Source organism: Schistocerca serialis, chromosome 8 (assembly GCF_023864345.2).
Source record: "Schistocerca serialis cubense isolate TAMUIC-IGC-003099 chromosome 8, iqSchSeri2.2, whole genome shotgun sequence".
NCBI lineage: Eukaryota > Metazoa > Arthropoda > Insecta > Orthoptera > Acrididae > Schistocerca > Schistocerca serialis.
Genome location: NC_064645.1, coordinates 505,710,924 through 505,725,665, shown reverse-complemented (window position 1 = coordinate 505,725,665; position 14,742 = coordinate 505,710,924). Strand labels below are relative to the sequence as shown.

At 45.7% G+C, this 14,742-nt stretch overlaps 1 protein-coding gene across 1 annotated transcript in view; it reads left to right on the top strand.

Moving 5' to 3' along the window:
• LOC126416672 (centrosomal protein of 104 kDa) overlaps positions 1 to 14,742 on the top strand; it is a 412,118-nt gene that overhangs the window by 259,060 nt on the left and 138,316 nt on the right. Inside the window, exons 5-6 of the mRNA XM_050084474.1 lie at positions 165 to 376; positions 7,686 to 7,974. Coding sequence (XP_049940431.1) covers positions 165 to 376; positions 7,686 to 7,974 — 501 coding nt within the window. The remainder of the gene's footprint in view (positions 1 to 164; positions 377 to 7,685; positions 7,975 to 14,742) is intronic.

The following is a 14,742-nucleotide window of genomic DNA, read 5'->3' as shown; positions in this document are numbered from 1 at the left end:
TATTTCGCCCCTCACCCCCCCCCCCCCCCCCCCCCGACCCCCTACCACCGCCATTGAAAAGGTAGTGGCCGACTTATTTCGTGCGCACTCTACTACTAGCTTGCTGTGCAACACAGTCTGAGCTGGTGAGTGAGACTGGAGGCGCGTGTGCTGTGTGCCGGCAGACGAGAGGTTCGAGTACGCGCGCCGACTGAAGCTGGCCATGGCGGACCTCCGCGTGGCGGGCGAGCGGCTGAGCAAGCTGGAGCTGGAGAAGCGGCACGCCATCAGCTGCGAGGACTACGACCGCGCCAAGCTCAAGAAGTCGCAGCTGGACCAGTACCGCCACACCGTCTACCGCTTCCTCGAGGTCGACGACCTGCTCGAGCTCAGCGGGGTGAGTCTCCACCAGCACTCCCGTCTTCCAGATTCTTTCTGACCTACGAAAAGCTGTTTTTTTTTTTTTAACTATCTGTACATGTAAATTAAAGACCACCACCTCAATATTCTGTTTGTGTGTTACGACTAATCTCAGTCACCACTGTAGGGATTTTGATCCCGTTTTCATCAATAGCTAGACTGATTCACATGGAAGGTTTTTGTACATCTTATGGACAATGAAGCTGTGAGAAAGCGAAGCTACCATACTTCCATCCAGACATAACTGTGAGTTCTTTGATTGCTCTAGGAGAAGGATCATCTTTGCCACAGCAGTACTGTGTAATTTACAACAGTCATGGACTAGCAAAGGATCACTTGATGCACTAATAGACAAATTGTTCTCCCCCCTTCTTCTTCTTGCGGATTACCTACAGCTGGCGCCGCTTCTCCACCCTTAGTCGCCATCTTCTACTGTCTTGACTTTCCTCAACATTCATATTCCTTGCTTGCATTGCCTCCTCCACATCATTTTACCACTTGCGTCTTCCGCTGGGATGGTATCCATCGTAGTAACCCATTTGGTATCCTATCTTCATTCATCCTATTCACATGGCCACACCTCAACAGCGTCCCAGGCTTCTGCTCTGTACAAAATTACACTCTAGACTATTGTCTTATACATTCTCTATTCCGCTGTTCTTTTTATCTTTTTTTCCACAGAACATAATTGATTGCCCTTGTTACAGCTCGTCCTTTATTAATCCTGCAAGCGATTTCATTATTACTAGTGCCCTGTTGATTAAATAATACCCCAATATATTTTGGCTTTTCCACGCCTACAGTTGCTTCTCCATCTACCTCCAAATTACTTAATTTTTCCGTTCCAAAGCCCAAGTACTCACACTTCTTCGTGTTCATCTTCAGACCAGCCTTATAACACTTCTATATAACCCTGGACGTCCAGAGCAGTTAAAGGGTTAAGCTTTCTTATCACATAGCTCTTATCACCTTCATCTTCTGCTAACACAGTCTGGTTAACAGGAAAATGCAGGCTAAATATCTTACTGTTCTCTACTGACACTCCCATAACCTGGCATTTTCTATGTCAAGTCTGCAGGGTTTGTCTAGGTACAGCTTAAAGAGGGTCGATGGCAGCCCAAATCCCTGTCGCAGCCCCTATTCACCTCCAATTTTTGTGTCAAACTATTCCGATTCCTTACTCTCGCTGTGTTATTTTCATATATAATTTCATCTAATTCTGTCTCTTTCAACTTTTCCCACAGTTTGTTGGTGGATACATTATAGTACACTTTCTCCAGGTAAATCAATGCAACATGTCCCTCCAATATTTATGCGTTTTCCACTTATTAGTTTCATGCGAAAATGGGTCCATTACAGATCTTCCAGCTCTGAATCCCTCTTGCTATTCTCGCTGCTTGTGAGTCGTTTCTTTCTCTGCCAGATCTTTCAGTACCTTCGAATACAGACTTCCAACGAAAGGGATTGCTATCAATCCCCTATTATTGTTTGGATCATGACATGGCCTTTTCTTATGAACATGTTTGCCAAACTGTTCTTAAATGAACAAGTCCATCATAAACTTTAATTACCATGAAACTTCCTGGCAGATTAAAACTGTGTGCCCGACCGAGACTCGAACTCGGGACCTTTGCCTTTCGCGGGCAAGTGCTCTACCAACTGAGCTACCGAAGCACGACTCACGCTCGGTACTCACAGCTTTACTTCTGCCAGTACCTCGTCTCCTACCTTCCAAACTTTACAGAAGCTCTCCTGCGAACCTTGCAGAACTAGCACTTCTGAAAGAAAGGATATTGCGGAGACATGGCTTAGCCACAGCCTGGGGGATGTTTCCAGAATGAGATTTTCACTCTGCAGCGGAGTGTGCGCTGATATGAAACTTCCTGGCAGATTAAAACTGTGTGCCCGACCGAGACTCGAACTCGGGACCTTTGCCTTTCGCGGGCAAGTGCTCTACCAACTGAGCTACCGAAGCACGACTCACGCCCGGTACTCACAGCTTTACTTCTGCCAGTACCTCGTCTCCTACCTTCCAAACCTTACAGAAGCTCTCCTGCGAACCTTGCAGAACTAGCACTCCTGAAAGAAAGGATATTGCGGAGACATGGCTTAGCCACAGCCTGGGGGATGTTTCCAGAATGAGATTTTCACTCTGCAGCGGAGTGTGCGCTGATATGAAACTTCCTGGCAGATTAAAACTGTGTGCCCGACCGAGACTCGAACTCGGGACCTTTGCCTTTCGCGGGCAAGTGCTCTACCAACTGAGCTACCGAAGCACGACTCACGCCCGGTACTCACAGCTTTACTTCTGCCAGTACCTCGTCTCCTACCTTCCAAACTTTACAGAAGCTCTCCTGCGAACCTTGCAGAACTAGCACTCCTGAAAGAAAGGATATTGCGGAGACATGGCTTAGCCACAGCCTGGGGGATGTTTCCAGAATGAGATTTTCACTCTGCAGCGGAGTGTGCGCTGATATGAAACTTCCTGGCAGATTAAAACTGTGTGCTCGACCGAGACTCGAACTCGGGACCTTTGCCTTTCGCGGGCAAGTGCTCTACCAACTGAGCTACCGAAGCACGACTCACGCCCGGTACTCACAGCTTTACTTCTGCCAGTACCTCGTCTCCTACCTTCCAAACTTTACAGAAGCTCTCCTGCGAACCTTGCAGAACTAGCACTCCTGAAAGAAAGGATATTGCGGAGACATGGCTTAGCCACAGCCTGGGCGATGTTTCCAGAATGAGATTTTCACTCTGCAGCGGAGTGTGCGCTGATATGAAACTTTTAAAACAGTTCACCTGTCACTAAATCATACTTTCTAGACCCTGTGCAACACACTTGCATCCACCATTGCCAAAGCAGCATGCACGCGATCTATTAGGTCGTGTACATCCATGGGTGGGGTACTATAAACTTGTTTCTTTAAGTGTTCCCACAACTAAACATCTAGTGGAGGAATGTGGGGAACGTGGTGGCCAGAACACTGGACCCCTACATCCAATCAATTTCCCTGAAAACGCTTCATATAAATAGTTACGCACATTCATTCCAAATTGTGGCGTTGCATCATCTTGCTGAAACCATAGCTGTCGGTGAACACCAAGCGACAAGTTTTCTAATACGTCAGGCAAAGTATTGCAAAGGAAAGTACAATACAGGGGCGCCTTCAACTTGTCCGGAAATAGATAAGGGCCCAAAAGCACACCTCCTACGATTCTAGCCCACGGGTTTATATCAAAGCGAGCCTGAAAGCCATGTTCACAGGTGGCATGTGGGTTATGTTCCGACCAATAATGGCTCTTGTGAAGGTTGAAAATACCTTCACGAGTGAAGCTACATTCGTTTGTCCATATCACGTTATTTATAAAATCTTCGTTATCTTCCACTTAGTGCAAAAACCATACACAGTACTGTACTCGTCGAATGCTGTCTTCTGGCCTCTGGTAGTGAGTTAACGTTTTATGATATAGGTGCAGCTCTTAATCGTGCAACACTTCAACAGTCAGTCATTCAGATATCTGGAATTGCCTTGCAACAATCACGGGTACTTCGCCGAGGCGATTGGTGAACAGTTTCAAGGATCGCATTCTTTTTTTGTGGAGTACGACCAGTCCTTGGACGACACCTTTCCAGTACTTGTGGATGAAGACCATCGGTTTCCCGAAGGCGTTGCTCCAGGCAACGAAAACCATTCTTATTCGCCTTTGGGGGTGCCGTGCAGCATACGCACGAGCAGCAGCAACAGCAGTTTGGTTATGGGATGCATTCAGCACCAGAAGCATGTCGACGTACCCATCGTTTGCGTACTCTATCGAGAAGCCGCTCTACATGAACGTAAAGAAAGGAAGGAAGGAAGATTGGGTTTAACATTCAATCGACATCGAGGTCATTAGAGACGGAGCACAAGCTCGGATGGTGTCAGGGATGGGAAAGGAAATTTTCTGGATAAACTTTTGTCTTGAATCTGGATGGAGAATTGCATGCCGCCGCCAAGTGCGCCATTTTATCTTCACCTTGTACATAGTGCGGATAGTTCTCACACATTATTACGCCCCTATGTAAAACTGGTATTAAGGAATTACATTTTGGCTCACGTGGTTTAGAGATACCTTATATTCTTAGGCAACAATTGTAAAACTGAGGAAACATCATCACGCCACATCTGGATGATATAAGTGAAAGGCTAATACATGTTCATTTTACACTGAAGCGCCAAAGAAACTGGCACACGCATGCGTATTCAAATACAGAGATATGTAAACGGACAGAATACGGCGCTGCGGTCGGCAACGCCTGTATAAGACAAGAAGTGTCTGGCGCAGTTGTTAGAACGATTACTGCTGCTACAGTGGCAGGTTATCAAGATTTAAGTGAGTTTGAACGTGATGCTATAGTTGGCGCACGAGCAATGGGTCACAGCATCTCCGAAGTATCGATGAAGTGGTGATTTTCCCCGTACGACCATTTCACGAGTGTACCGCGAATATCAGGAATCTGGTAGAACATCAAATCTCCGACATCGCTGCGGTCGGAGAAAGACCCTGCAAGAATGGGACAAACGACGACTGAAGGGAATCGTTCAACATGACAGAAGTGCAACCCTTCCCCAAATTGCTGCAGATTTCAATTCTGGACCAGCGTGCGAACCATTCTACAAAACATCATCGATATGGGCTTTCGGAGCCGAAGGCTCACTCGTGTATCCGCGATGACTGCACGACACAAAGCTTTACACCTCGCCTGGGCCCGTCAACACCGACGTTGGACTGTTGATGATTGGAAACATGTTGCTTCGTCTCGTTTTAAATTGAATCGAGCAGATGGACGTGTACGGGTATGGAGGCCGCCTCATGAATCCATGGACCTTGCATGTCAGCAGGGGATTGTTCAAGCTGGTGGAGGCTCTGTAATGGTGTGGGACGTGCGCAGTTGGAGTGATATGGGACCCCTAATACGTCTAGATACGACTCTGACAGGTGACACGTACGTAAGCATCCTGTCTGATCATCTGCATCCATTCATGCCCATTGTGCATTCCGACGGACTTGGCCAATTCCAGAACGACAATGCGACACCCCCCATGTCCAGAATTGCTACAGTGTGTCTCCAGAGACACTCTTCTGAGTTTAAACACTTTCGCTGGCTACTAAACTCCCCAAACATGAACATTATTTAGCGTATCTGGGATGCCTTGCAAAGTGCTGTTCAGAAGAGATCTCTTTTCCTCCTACTACTCTCACAGATTTATGGACGGCTCTGCAGGACTCAGGGTGTTATTTCACTCCAGCACTATTTCAGACATTAGTCGAGTCCATGCCACGTAGTGTTGCGGTAGTTCTGCATGCTCGCGGGGTACCTACACGACATTAGGCAGGTGTTCCAGTTTCTTTGGTTCATCAGTGTAGCTGCCTTTAGGAATCAGTACTCGCTGTGCATTGATTGAGTTATAGCTGCACAAACTTATTTCTTTTCCACTGCACTGCAATACAAAAGTATTTTTGTGTGTGACTATTTCTATTGAACTATACGAGTCAGATAACGTTTTGAAATTGTTTTTCTGGGAGATGAGAGTGCATTATTTTGCGTAGGTTGAAGGTTTCGGGATTTGTCTATAACTATACTACTGGCCATTAAAATTGCTACACCAAGAACAAATGAAGATGATAAAAGGGTATTCATTGGACAAATATATTATACTAGAGCTGACATGTGATTACATTTTACGCAATTTGGGTACATAGATCCTGAGAAATCAGTACCCAGAAAAACCACCTCGGGCCGTAATAACGGCCTTGATACGCCTGGGCATTGAGTCAAACAGAGCTTGGATGGCGTGTACAGGTACAGCTGCCATGCAGATTCAACACGATACCACAGTTCATCAAGAGTAGTGACTGGCGTATTGTGACGAGCCAGTTGCTCGGCCGCCATTGACCAGACGTTTTCAATTAGTGAGAGATCTGGAGAATGTGCTGGCCAGGGCAGCAGTCGAACATTTTCATTATCCAGCAAGGCCCGAGCAGGACCTGCAACATGCGGTCGTGCATTATACTGCTGAAATGTAGGGTTTCGCATGGATCGAATGAATGGTAGAGTCACGGGTCGTAACACATCTGAAATGTAACGTCCACTGTTCAAAGTGCCGTCAATGCGAATAAGAGGTGACCGAGACGTGTAACCAATGGCACCCCATACCATCACGCCGGGTGATACGCCAGTATGGCGATGACGAATACACGCTTCCAGTGTGCGTTCACCGCGATGTCGCCAAACACGGATGCGACCATCATGACGCTGTAAACAGAACCTGGATTCATCCGAAAAACCGACGCTTTGCTATTCATGCACCCAGGTTCATCGTTGAGTACACCATCGCAGGCGTTCCTGTCTGTGATGCAGCGTCGGGGGTAACCGCAGCCATGGTCTTCGTGCTGATAGTCCATGCTGACGCAAAAGTCGTCGAACTGTTCGTGCAGATGGTTGTTGTCTTGCAAACGTCCCCATCTGTTGACTCAGGGATCGAGACGTGGCTGCACGATCCGTTACAGCCATGCGGATAAGATGCCTGTTATCTCGACTGCTAGTGATACAAGGCCGATGGGATCAAGCACGGCGTATTACCCTCCTGAACCCACCGATTCCTTATTCTGCTAACAGTCACTGGATCCCGACCAACGCGAGCAGCAATGTCGCGATACGATAAATCGCCATCGCGATAGACTACAATCCGACCTTTATCAAAGTCGGAAACGTGATGGTACGCATTTCTCCTCCTTACACGAGGCATCACAACAATGTTTCATCAGGAAACGCCGGTCAACTGCTATTTGTGTCTGAGAAATCGTTTGGAAACTTTCCTCATGTCAGCACGTTGTAGGTGTCGCCACCGGCGCCAACCTTGTGCGAATACCCTGAAAAGCTAATCATTTGCATATCACAGCATCTTCTTCCTGTCGGTTAAATTTCGCGTCTGTAGCACGTCATCTTCGTGATGTAGCAATTTTAATGGCCAGTAGTGTACTTAAAGGGGTTATTCACAACAGATATCTTGAAACTCGGTTCTCCTTTTAACGGTCAATTAATTTCATAACTAACGGCAAGCCTTTGCGGCTGCTCACAAAGGCATTTTACGCGATTACATTCCAAGCTTGAACTGCGAGGTAAAAACGCGCAGTACTTTGAACTAGAGCCCGGTTGTACTCAGTCATGTAAGAGTGTTGCAGCCATGTCTATGAGTCACTCTTTCGAGTGTCGAGTGACGGAGAGCGGTGCGGTATGTCGACAGCCCGTGGCGAAGAACGACGAGAGCCTGGACGTGGGCAGCGCCGGCCACCGGCCCGAGCTTCCGCTGCCGCCGCGCCTGCTGCAGGTGTCGCCGCAGCCGCCGCCCGCCTCCGCCGCCGCTGCCGCCGCCCCCGCCCCCGCCGCCGCCGCCCCCACCGCCGCCAGGGAGGGCGCCACGTCGCCGCTGCCCGCGCCGCCCGCCATGCACCAGTCTCCGGTGTCGCCGCTGCACCACCACACCAGGCCCAAGACGCCGCCTGCGCACGTGCACGCCGCCACCGCCACCGAAGGTGAGTCCATCTCGGAACACACACTTCCCGAAGTTGGACCTTGTACGCTATAATCGCTCTTCCTCTGTACGTATTTCTTTTAATATTGGTTGTAAAGGAGCAGATGAACGATCTTCTATAAATCGGTGCAGATACTGGCCTACGCAGATGACAGATATAATAGCAAGAACCCAAAAAGCAATGGAAGAGACATTTACAGCTCTTGAACAGCCCAGTAGGAACATGGGGTTAATTATTAATGAACAAAAAACAAAATATATGGCAGCTGAAAAGCACATAGAGAAAATAAGCCGAACGCAATGACAATGGGCAATTATACATTTGAGAGAGTTGAACATTTCAAGTCTCTGGGCTCGACAGTTACACATCTAAATGATACCTCCTTTGAAATTAAGCAGAGATTAATACTGGCCAACAGAGCCTATTTTGCCCTAACAAGACTTCTATCCACAAGGCTCCTGACTCGTACCACGAAATAAACTATGTATAAATCACTTATACGACCAGTGCTTACATATGCCTCTGAAGCCTGGACATTAACAACTAAAGATATTGAAACACTGGATGCATTTGAAAGTTAGGTACTTTGACGAATTATCGGCCCAATCTGCGAAAGAGGAAGATGGAGGAGGAGATACAACCATGAGTTGTATACCATATACAAAGACTAACCCAGCAGAAGGATAGTGAAATCTTCCAGACAGGTGGGCGGGACATGTGGCTCGCATGAATGATACAGAAGTACCAAAAAGAATATTAGAAGGAAAGCCAGGAGGGAAGAGAGGACGTGGTCGACCAAGAGCCAGATGGGAAGATGGAGTAATCGAATATCTTAGGAAGAAGGGCTATAAAAACTGTAGAGTATTGGCAAAGGACCGAGAGAGATATAAGGAAATTGTAGAAGAGGCCAAGGCTCATCGTGAGCTGTAGAGCCAAGAAAGAAGAGGAAAGGATAAGATAAGTAAAAGTGAGAAAGGGCGATCGTAATTTTGACGGAATCAATCAAACTCGTCGAAGCCTGTATTGTCGGCCCATCTTTAACACAATGATGCGTGACCGTGAAAAGATAATTAAAAGTTTTGTCTCGGTGTTGAGCATGTAATAAAATAATGCTCTAGAAGGGAATCGGACTTCTGAGAGGAAATGGGTTCCAACGTATATCGTGCAATATGCCCTTAAAGCCGCGAAATGGCAGCCAATCAACTCCATCCTCGTATTAAGACAACCGACGTAGAAGAACGTCTCCGAATAATTTGCGGAAAAGTGTTTAAGAATCAGATTAGGGGAAGCAATGGAGAAAATGGCAAAACTACGAGGGGCGTTTGAAAAGTCCGTGTAAAAATAAAAACTGCTTATGTGTTTGGGGTAAACCTTTTTTTTATTTTTCGGCATAGTCTCCTTTTAGACTTATACACTTCGTCAAACGCTGTTCTAATTTGGTGATCTCTTCCGAATAATAGGAATTGTCCAAGTCTGCAAAATAGCTATCAGTTGCTGCAATCACCTCCTCGTTTGAATAAAATCTTAGTCCCGTCAGCCATTTCTTCAAATTGGGGAACAAATAATAGTCCGAGGGAGCCAAGTCTGAAGAATAGGGGGGTGTGAAACGACTTGGGATGCTATTTCCATGAATTTTGCAACCACAACTGTTGAGGTGTGTGCTGGTGCACTGTAGTGATGGAAAAGGACTTCTTTGCGGTCCAATCGCCGGCGTTTTTCTTGCAGATCGATTTTCAGACCGTCCAATAATGGTGAATAATATTCACCTGTAATAGTTTTACCCTTTTCCAGATAGTCGATGAGGATTATTCATTGCGAATCCCAAAAGACAGTCGCCATAACCTTTCCGGCCGAAGGATTGGTCTTCGCCATTTTTGGTGCATATTGTCCCTTGGTAACCCATTGTTTAGATTGTTGTTTGGTCTCAGGAGTATAGTAATGTATCCATGTTTCATCTACAGTGACGAAACGACGCTTAAAGTCCTGCGGATTCTTCCTGAACAGCTGCAAAGCATCCTTGCAACACTGCACACAATTCTGTTTTTGGTCAAACGTGAGCAATCGCGGAACCCATCTTGCGGATAGCTTTCTCATGTCCAAATGTTTATGCAAAATATTATGTACCCGTTCATTCGAGATGCCCACAGCACTAGCAATCCACGCACCCTTAACTCTTTTGTCATCCATCACCATATCATGGATATTATCAATGATTTCTGGAGTCATAACCTCAGCAGGGCGTCCAGAACGTTCAGCATCAGTTGTGCCCATATGGCCACTCCGGAAATTTTGAAACCACTTATAAACTGTTCTAATCGAAGGTGCAGAGTCACTGTATGTTTGTCAAGCTTCTCTTTAGTCTCCTGAGGCGTTTTGCCTTTCATAAAGTAATGTTTAATCACCACACAAAATTCTTTTTCGTTCATTTTTTGACAATCACTCGACTTCCTTGATTCACACGAATGCCAAACACAAACAAATAGACCAATATGGCTGAAACTTGGTGTGAGTTCTTTCCAAAGATGCTACTAACTAAACATGATCTCGATACGCGCCGGTGGTGCCATCTCTCGGACTTTGCGTGGGCTTTTCAAACGCCCCTCGTATTAACGTAAATATTCGTAACATTCTAATTTAAGTCAAATATTACATCATAAAATGACACAAACTTCTGTAATCCATCCCATCAGGAGGAACGCTACCAAGCAAGCGAGTAGCAGAGGCACCCGCATTTGTCTTTAAAACAAGCAACTAATGAAATACAGTGAGAGGACATACTCATATCAAATTCATGCTAGCTTTGAGATCTGGAAGCTGTGAGGACGATAAAAATATAGAATTTCAAAGTACCTCACAATATGTCTTTCACTGAAAGGGTGGCGGTCACAGACACTATGTTTACTTGTGTAACACAGGCTTGTCACGCATTCGAACGCGGACCTGTCTGTTCGCGAGAGACCGCTATTAAAAAAAGATCAGAAACTGAAAGTGACAATTTGTCAGTAGAGTGACCAGTGGTAAGAGAAATCTTGGAGGAGCTGGCTGGAGCACAGCGGATGTATTAATGTTCACAGGAAACAGCTGTGGAATGCATGGTTGGACTTCATAGATACATAGAAACTAAAAAGTGGCTTCAAGTTTCAGGATAATTTATTTTTAGTGGTCTTCAAGAGTTTGTAACGCGTTATTTTTAGCTTTAAAAACTATTTTTATATGTCAGTATGTAATGTCAGTCATTACAGAATCTTTTTCATTAATAAAAGTAAATATTTTTCGAACATAATCTGAAGAAAAAAATACCACTGTTAAGGGGTTAATCCTGTTGGGGCATTTGCACTGGTATCCACTCAATATATTCAGTATCAACACTTAGAAGATCAACTTTTATAGATTGTGGTACATATGGAATACACGTGTTAATACACTGATCCAGCTTGTTCAGCTTAATTTTGTTGGTGTACAAATTCATAATAGTCATTGAATATTGTTGTGACATATTGCTGCCAGCGACAGTTTGTCAGACGCAATCATTAATACAAAGTAAAAGTCACATAAATGCAACGCACTTGAATGTTTGATGTATTTGGTTGCACCATCAGCTGTTAACTCGTGCATGGCCTCTTATTACATGTCCACTACCGCTGTTTCACCTTTTATCATTCAAATATTAGTTGGTGTAAGCAGGAACTTAACTCATCAGTAATTTTTCTTCCAATGTACTCAATCATGTCACTCATGTGGTTTAATTCTAACCACATAAAACACACTTTAGTATCACTTCACTGTACATTCTCTGTCAATAGCTTCAAAGTCACTGTCAGACCCACATACACACACTTGGAACCACTTTCTGTTAAAGTGTATGTAGTAGCGAAGAGCAGTGGCAACATTCTGTTAGTAGTAGCACTGAACTGCAGTTTCGATGCTGCTGGCTGGGGCTAATTGAATGCCAGTGGGTCAGTGAGCTTAAATGCAGATTGCTGCTGGTCAAATGCCAAGAAGTTGAAAGCTAGCTGCTAATGCTGCTGCTGCCATTGGTGGAGGCTGTGTGGAGTCACGCAATTCTGTAACAATAATAAAACAGTAGTGACTGTGTGTGTGTGTGTGTGTGTGTGTGTGTGTGTGTGTGTGTGTGTGTGTGTGTGTGTGTGTGTGTGTGCCCACACGTAACATCAGCAATAATAATAATAATACTAATAATAATAATAATGATCAAGCACTTTCACATGCAGTCTTCTTATTCTTCTTCTTAGCTGCTCGCTGCTGCAGAATGGGTTTTGTCATGATTACTGCTCAAAGTACTGAACGCAAGTGGCACTGGTGCTGCTCAGACATTTGATAGTAAGAAATGCTACCCCATGTGGAGTCCCGGTGCACAGGAGCCCATTGGTCAAAAGGCGTCGATACTGAAACACAGTTGGACCCCCCCCCCCCCCCCAAATAAAACACTAGGGAGGGTGTGGGAGGAGAATAATAGCCAGAGCGCAATTATGTAAGGTACCAATTTATAACCAATTAATTAAGTTATAAAATTGTCTCATTGTCATTTCATGAGACGTGGGAGGAAGTAATGTTTTCTGACTCTTTCCAGTACTTTCTCAGAATTGCAATATAAACCTCACCATGATGCACAAGTAAAAACTATCTTGTAATGTTTTCCTCTGAAGTCTGTTGGACGTCTCCGTAACACTGTCGCACCAACTGAAATGCTCTTCATTCGATCTTAAGTATGTCTTCTATTAGACCAAGCGCGGTAGCTCAGTGGTTAGCACACTTACTCGCACTCGGGAGGACGACGGTTCAAACCGGCGTCCAGCCATCCTGATTTAGGTTTTTCGTGATTTCCCTAAATTGCTTGAGGCAAATGCCAGGATGGTTCTTTTGAAGGGGCACGGCCGATTTCCTTCCCCATCCTTCCCTAATCCGATGGTACCGATGACCTCGCTGTTTGGTCTCTTCCCCCAAATCAATCAATCTTTAATCATTCTTACCTGGTGAATGTCATACACTGATGACCAGTACTCGAGAATTGGTCAAACAAGTGTTTTGTAAGATTCTTCCTGTGAATCTGTCTGGCATCTGCTTTTCCTGTTACTTTTTCATGTGGTCATTCCACATAAGTTTGCTTGGTGGTTACTCCTGGATGTTTTACAATAGTTATTTTTTCCACCAATTTGTCACCAACAGTGTAATTTTGCTGTAAGGGATACCTTATCCTACGTATGCGCATTATGCTAAATTTATTTACGTTCAGGTTCAGGGTCATCTGCTAATATATCCACCGTCCGCGGATAGGAAAATCGCAGAGTGTGAGTTATAGCGTTTTTATTTAAACTAAGTCTTTCTTCAAAATTTACAAAACAATATTCGTGAGGTAGGACTGATCCTCCAAGCCTACCAATAACTAAATCAGAGATTCTTCCAAACATAAACTGTCTGTAGTAACCACACAACTTCACCAAACCAAGCCCCAGGCGTCTCGTGAAGAGCGGCGCGGAGTCCACGTTGCCGTCACCTGAGTCTGAGGACGAGTAGAGGCCCAGTGAGGATGGCTCCGGTACGCTGGCGGCGGTGGACGTTGACGCGGCGGCTACGGTGACACCAGTGAGCTCGCTCGGCGTAAACTGTCTCTCCAGGCTCCTGCACCAGCCTAAATACTGCTCGGCGCATGGATATGGCTGGCTCTATTTGCAGTCACGTGTCGAGCGGAAGGAAAGAGGTCTGCGGCTGTAGCGACCTCTTGCGGCGCCGTGGACGCCTCCTGGTGGTCTCTGGGAAGCGTCTGTGTTTCCGGGACGACCGGCCAGGCTGACCCCTACTCGGCCCGGGGCCCGCTGTGCCGGTCTGCTTCGCGGGAAGCGAGAGTTGCAGGCGCTTAGTCTGGACACGGCATCTGCCATTCCCTGCACTATTAATCAATCCTCTGCAGGTCTTCCTAAAGTTCGCTACTCTCTTCTGGCATTGCCACTTTCTTACAGACAACCGCATCATCTGCAAGCAGCGTCATCGAGTCACTAATGTTAACAGTCCCTTTATTTATCTGGAAGGAAGTTCTGAATCCAGTCACGAATCTGGTGCAATACGCGGTTAGCTCATATTTTTTTCACTTGTTGGTAGCGTTGGACGGTGTGAAATTCCTTTCCGAAGTCAAGCTGAGCCATTGTCTGTGGCGCTGTGGATATCATGAAGGAAGAGTGAGCTGAGTTTCGCAAGATATCTGTTCGCGGAATCCATGTTTATTTTTACAGAGCAGATTTTCCTTCTCTAAAAACCACAAAATTCTTGAGCATAAGAAATGTTCCATAATTCTATAGCAGACTGACATCAGCGATATAGGTCTATAATTGTGTGCATCTGTGCTACGGCCCTTCTTGAAAACAGGAATGACCTGCGCTTTTTTTCCTGTCACTAAGTACCCTTCGTTGCCCCAGCGATCTGCTATATACTGCTTCTAGAAGGGGAGCAAGTCCTTTCGTATTGTCTCTGTAGAACCTTATAGGTATCTCATCTGGTCCAGTTGCCTTTCCTCTACTGAGCTATTGTAATTGCTTTTCTATTCCACAATCACTTATTTCAATATCTGTCATTTCGCCGTCTGTGTTGCGTTTCAAAGGACGGACTGCGTTACTATTTTTCGCAGTGAAACAGTTTGGAAGACCAAATTCAGTATTTCAGCCTTCTGTCATGTCCTGTTTTGACGTCAGTACAGTCACTGAGTGACTGAATAGATTGATTTCAACCCGTCTGCTGAAGCTAAGTAAGAGCGAA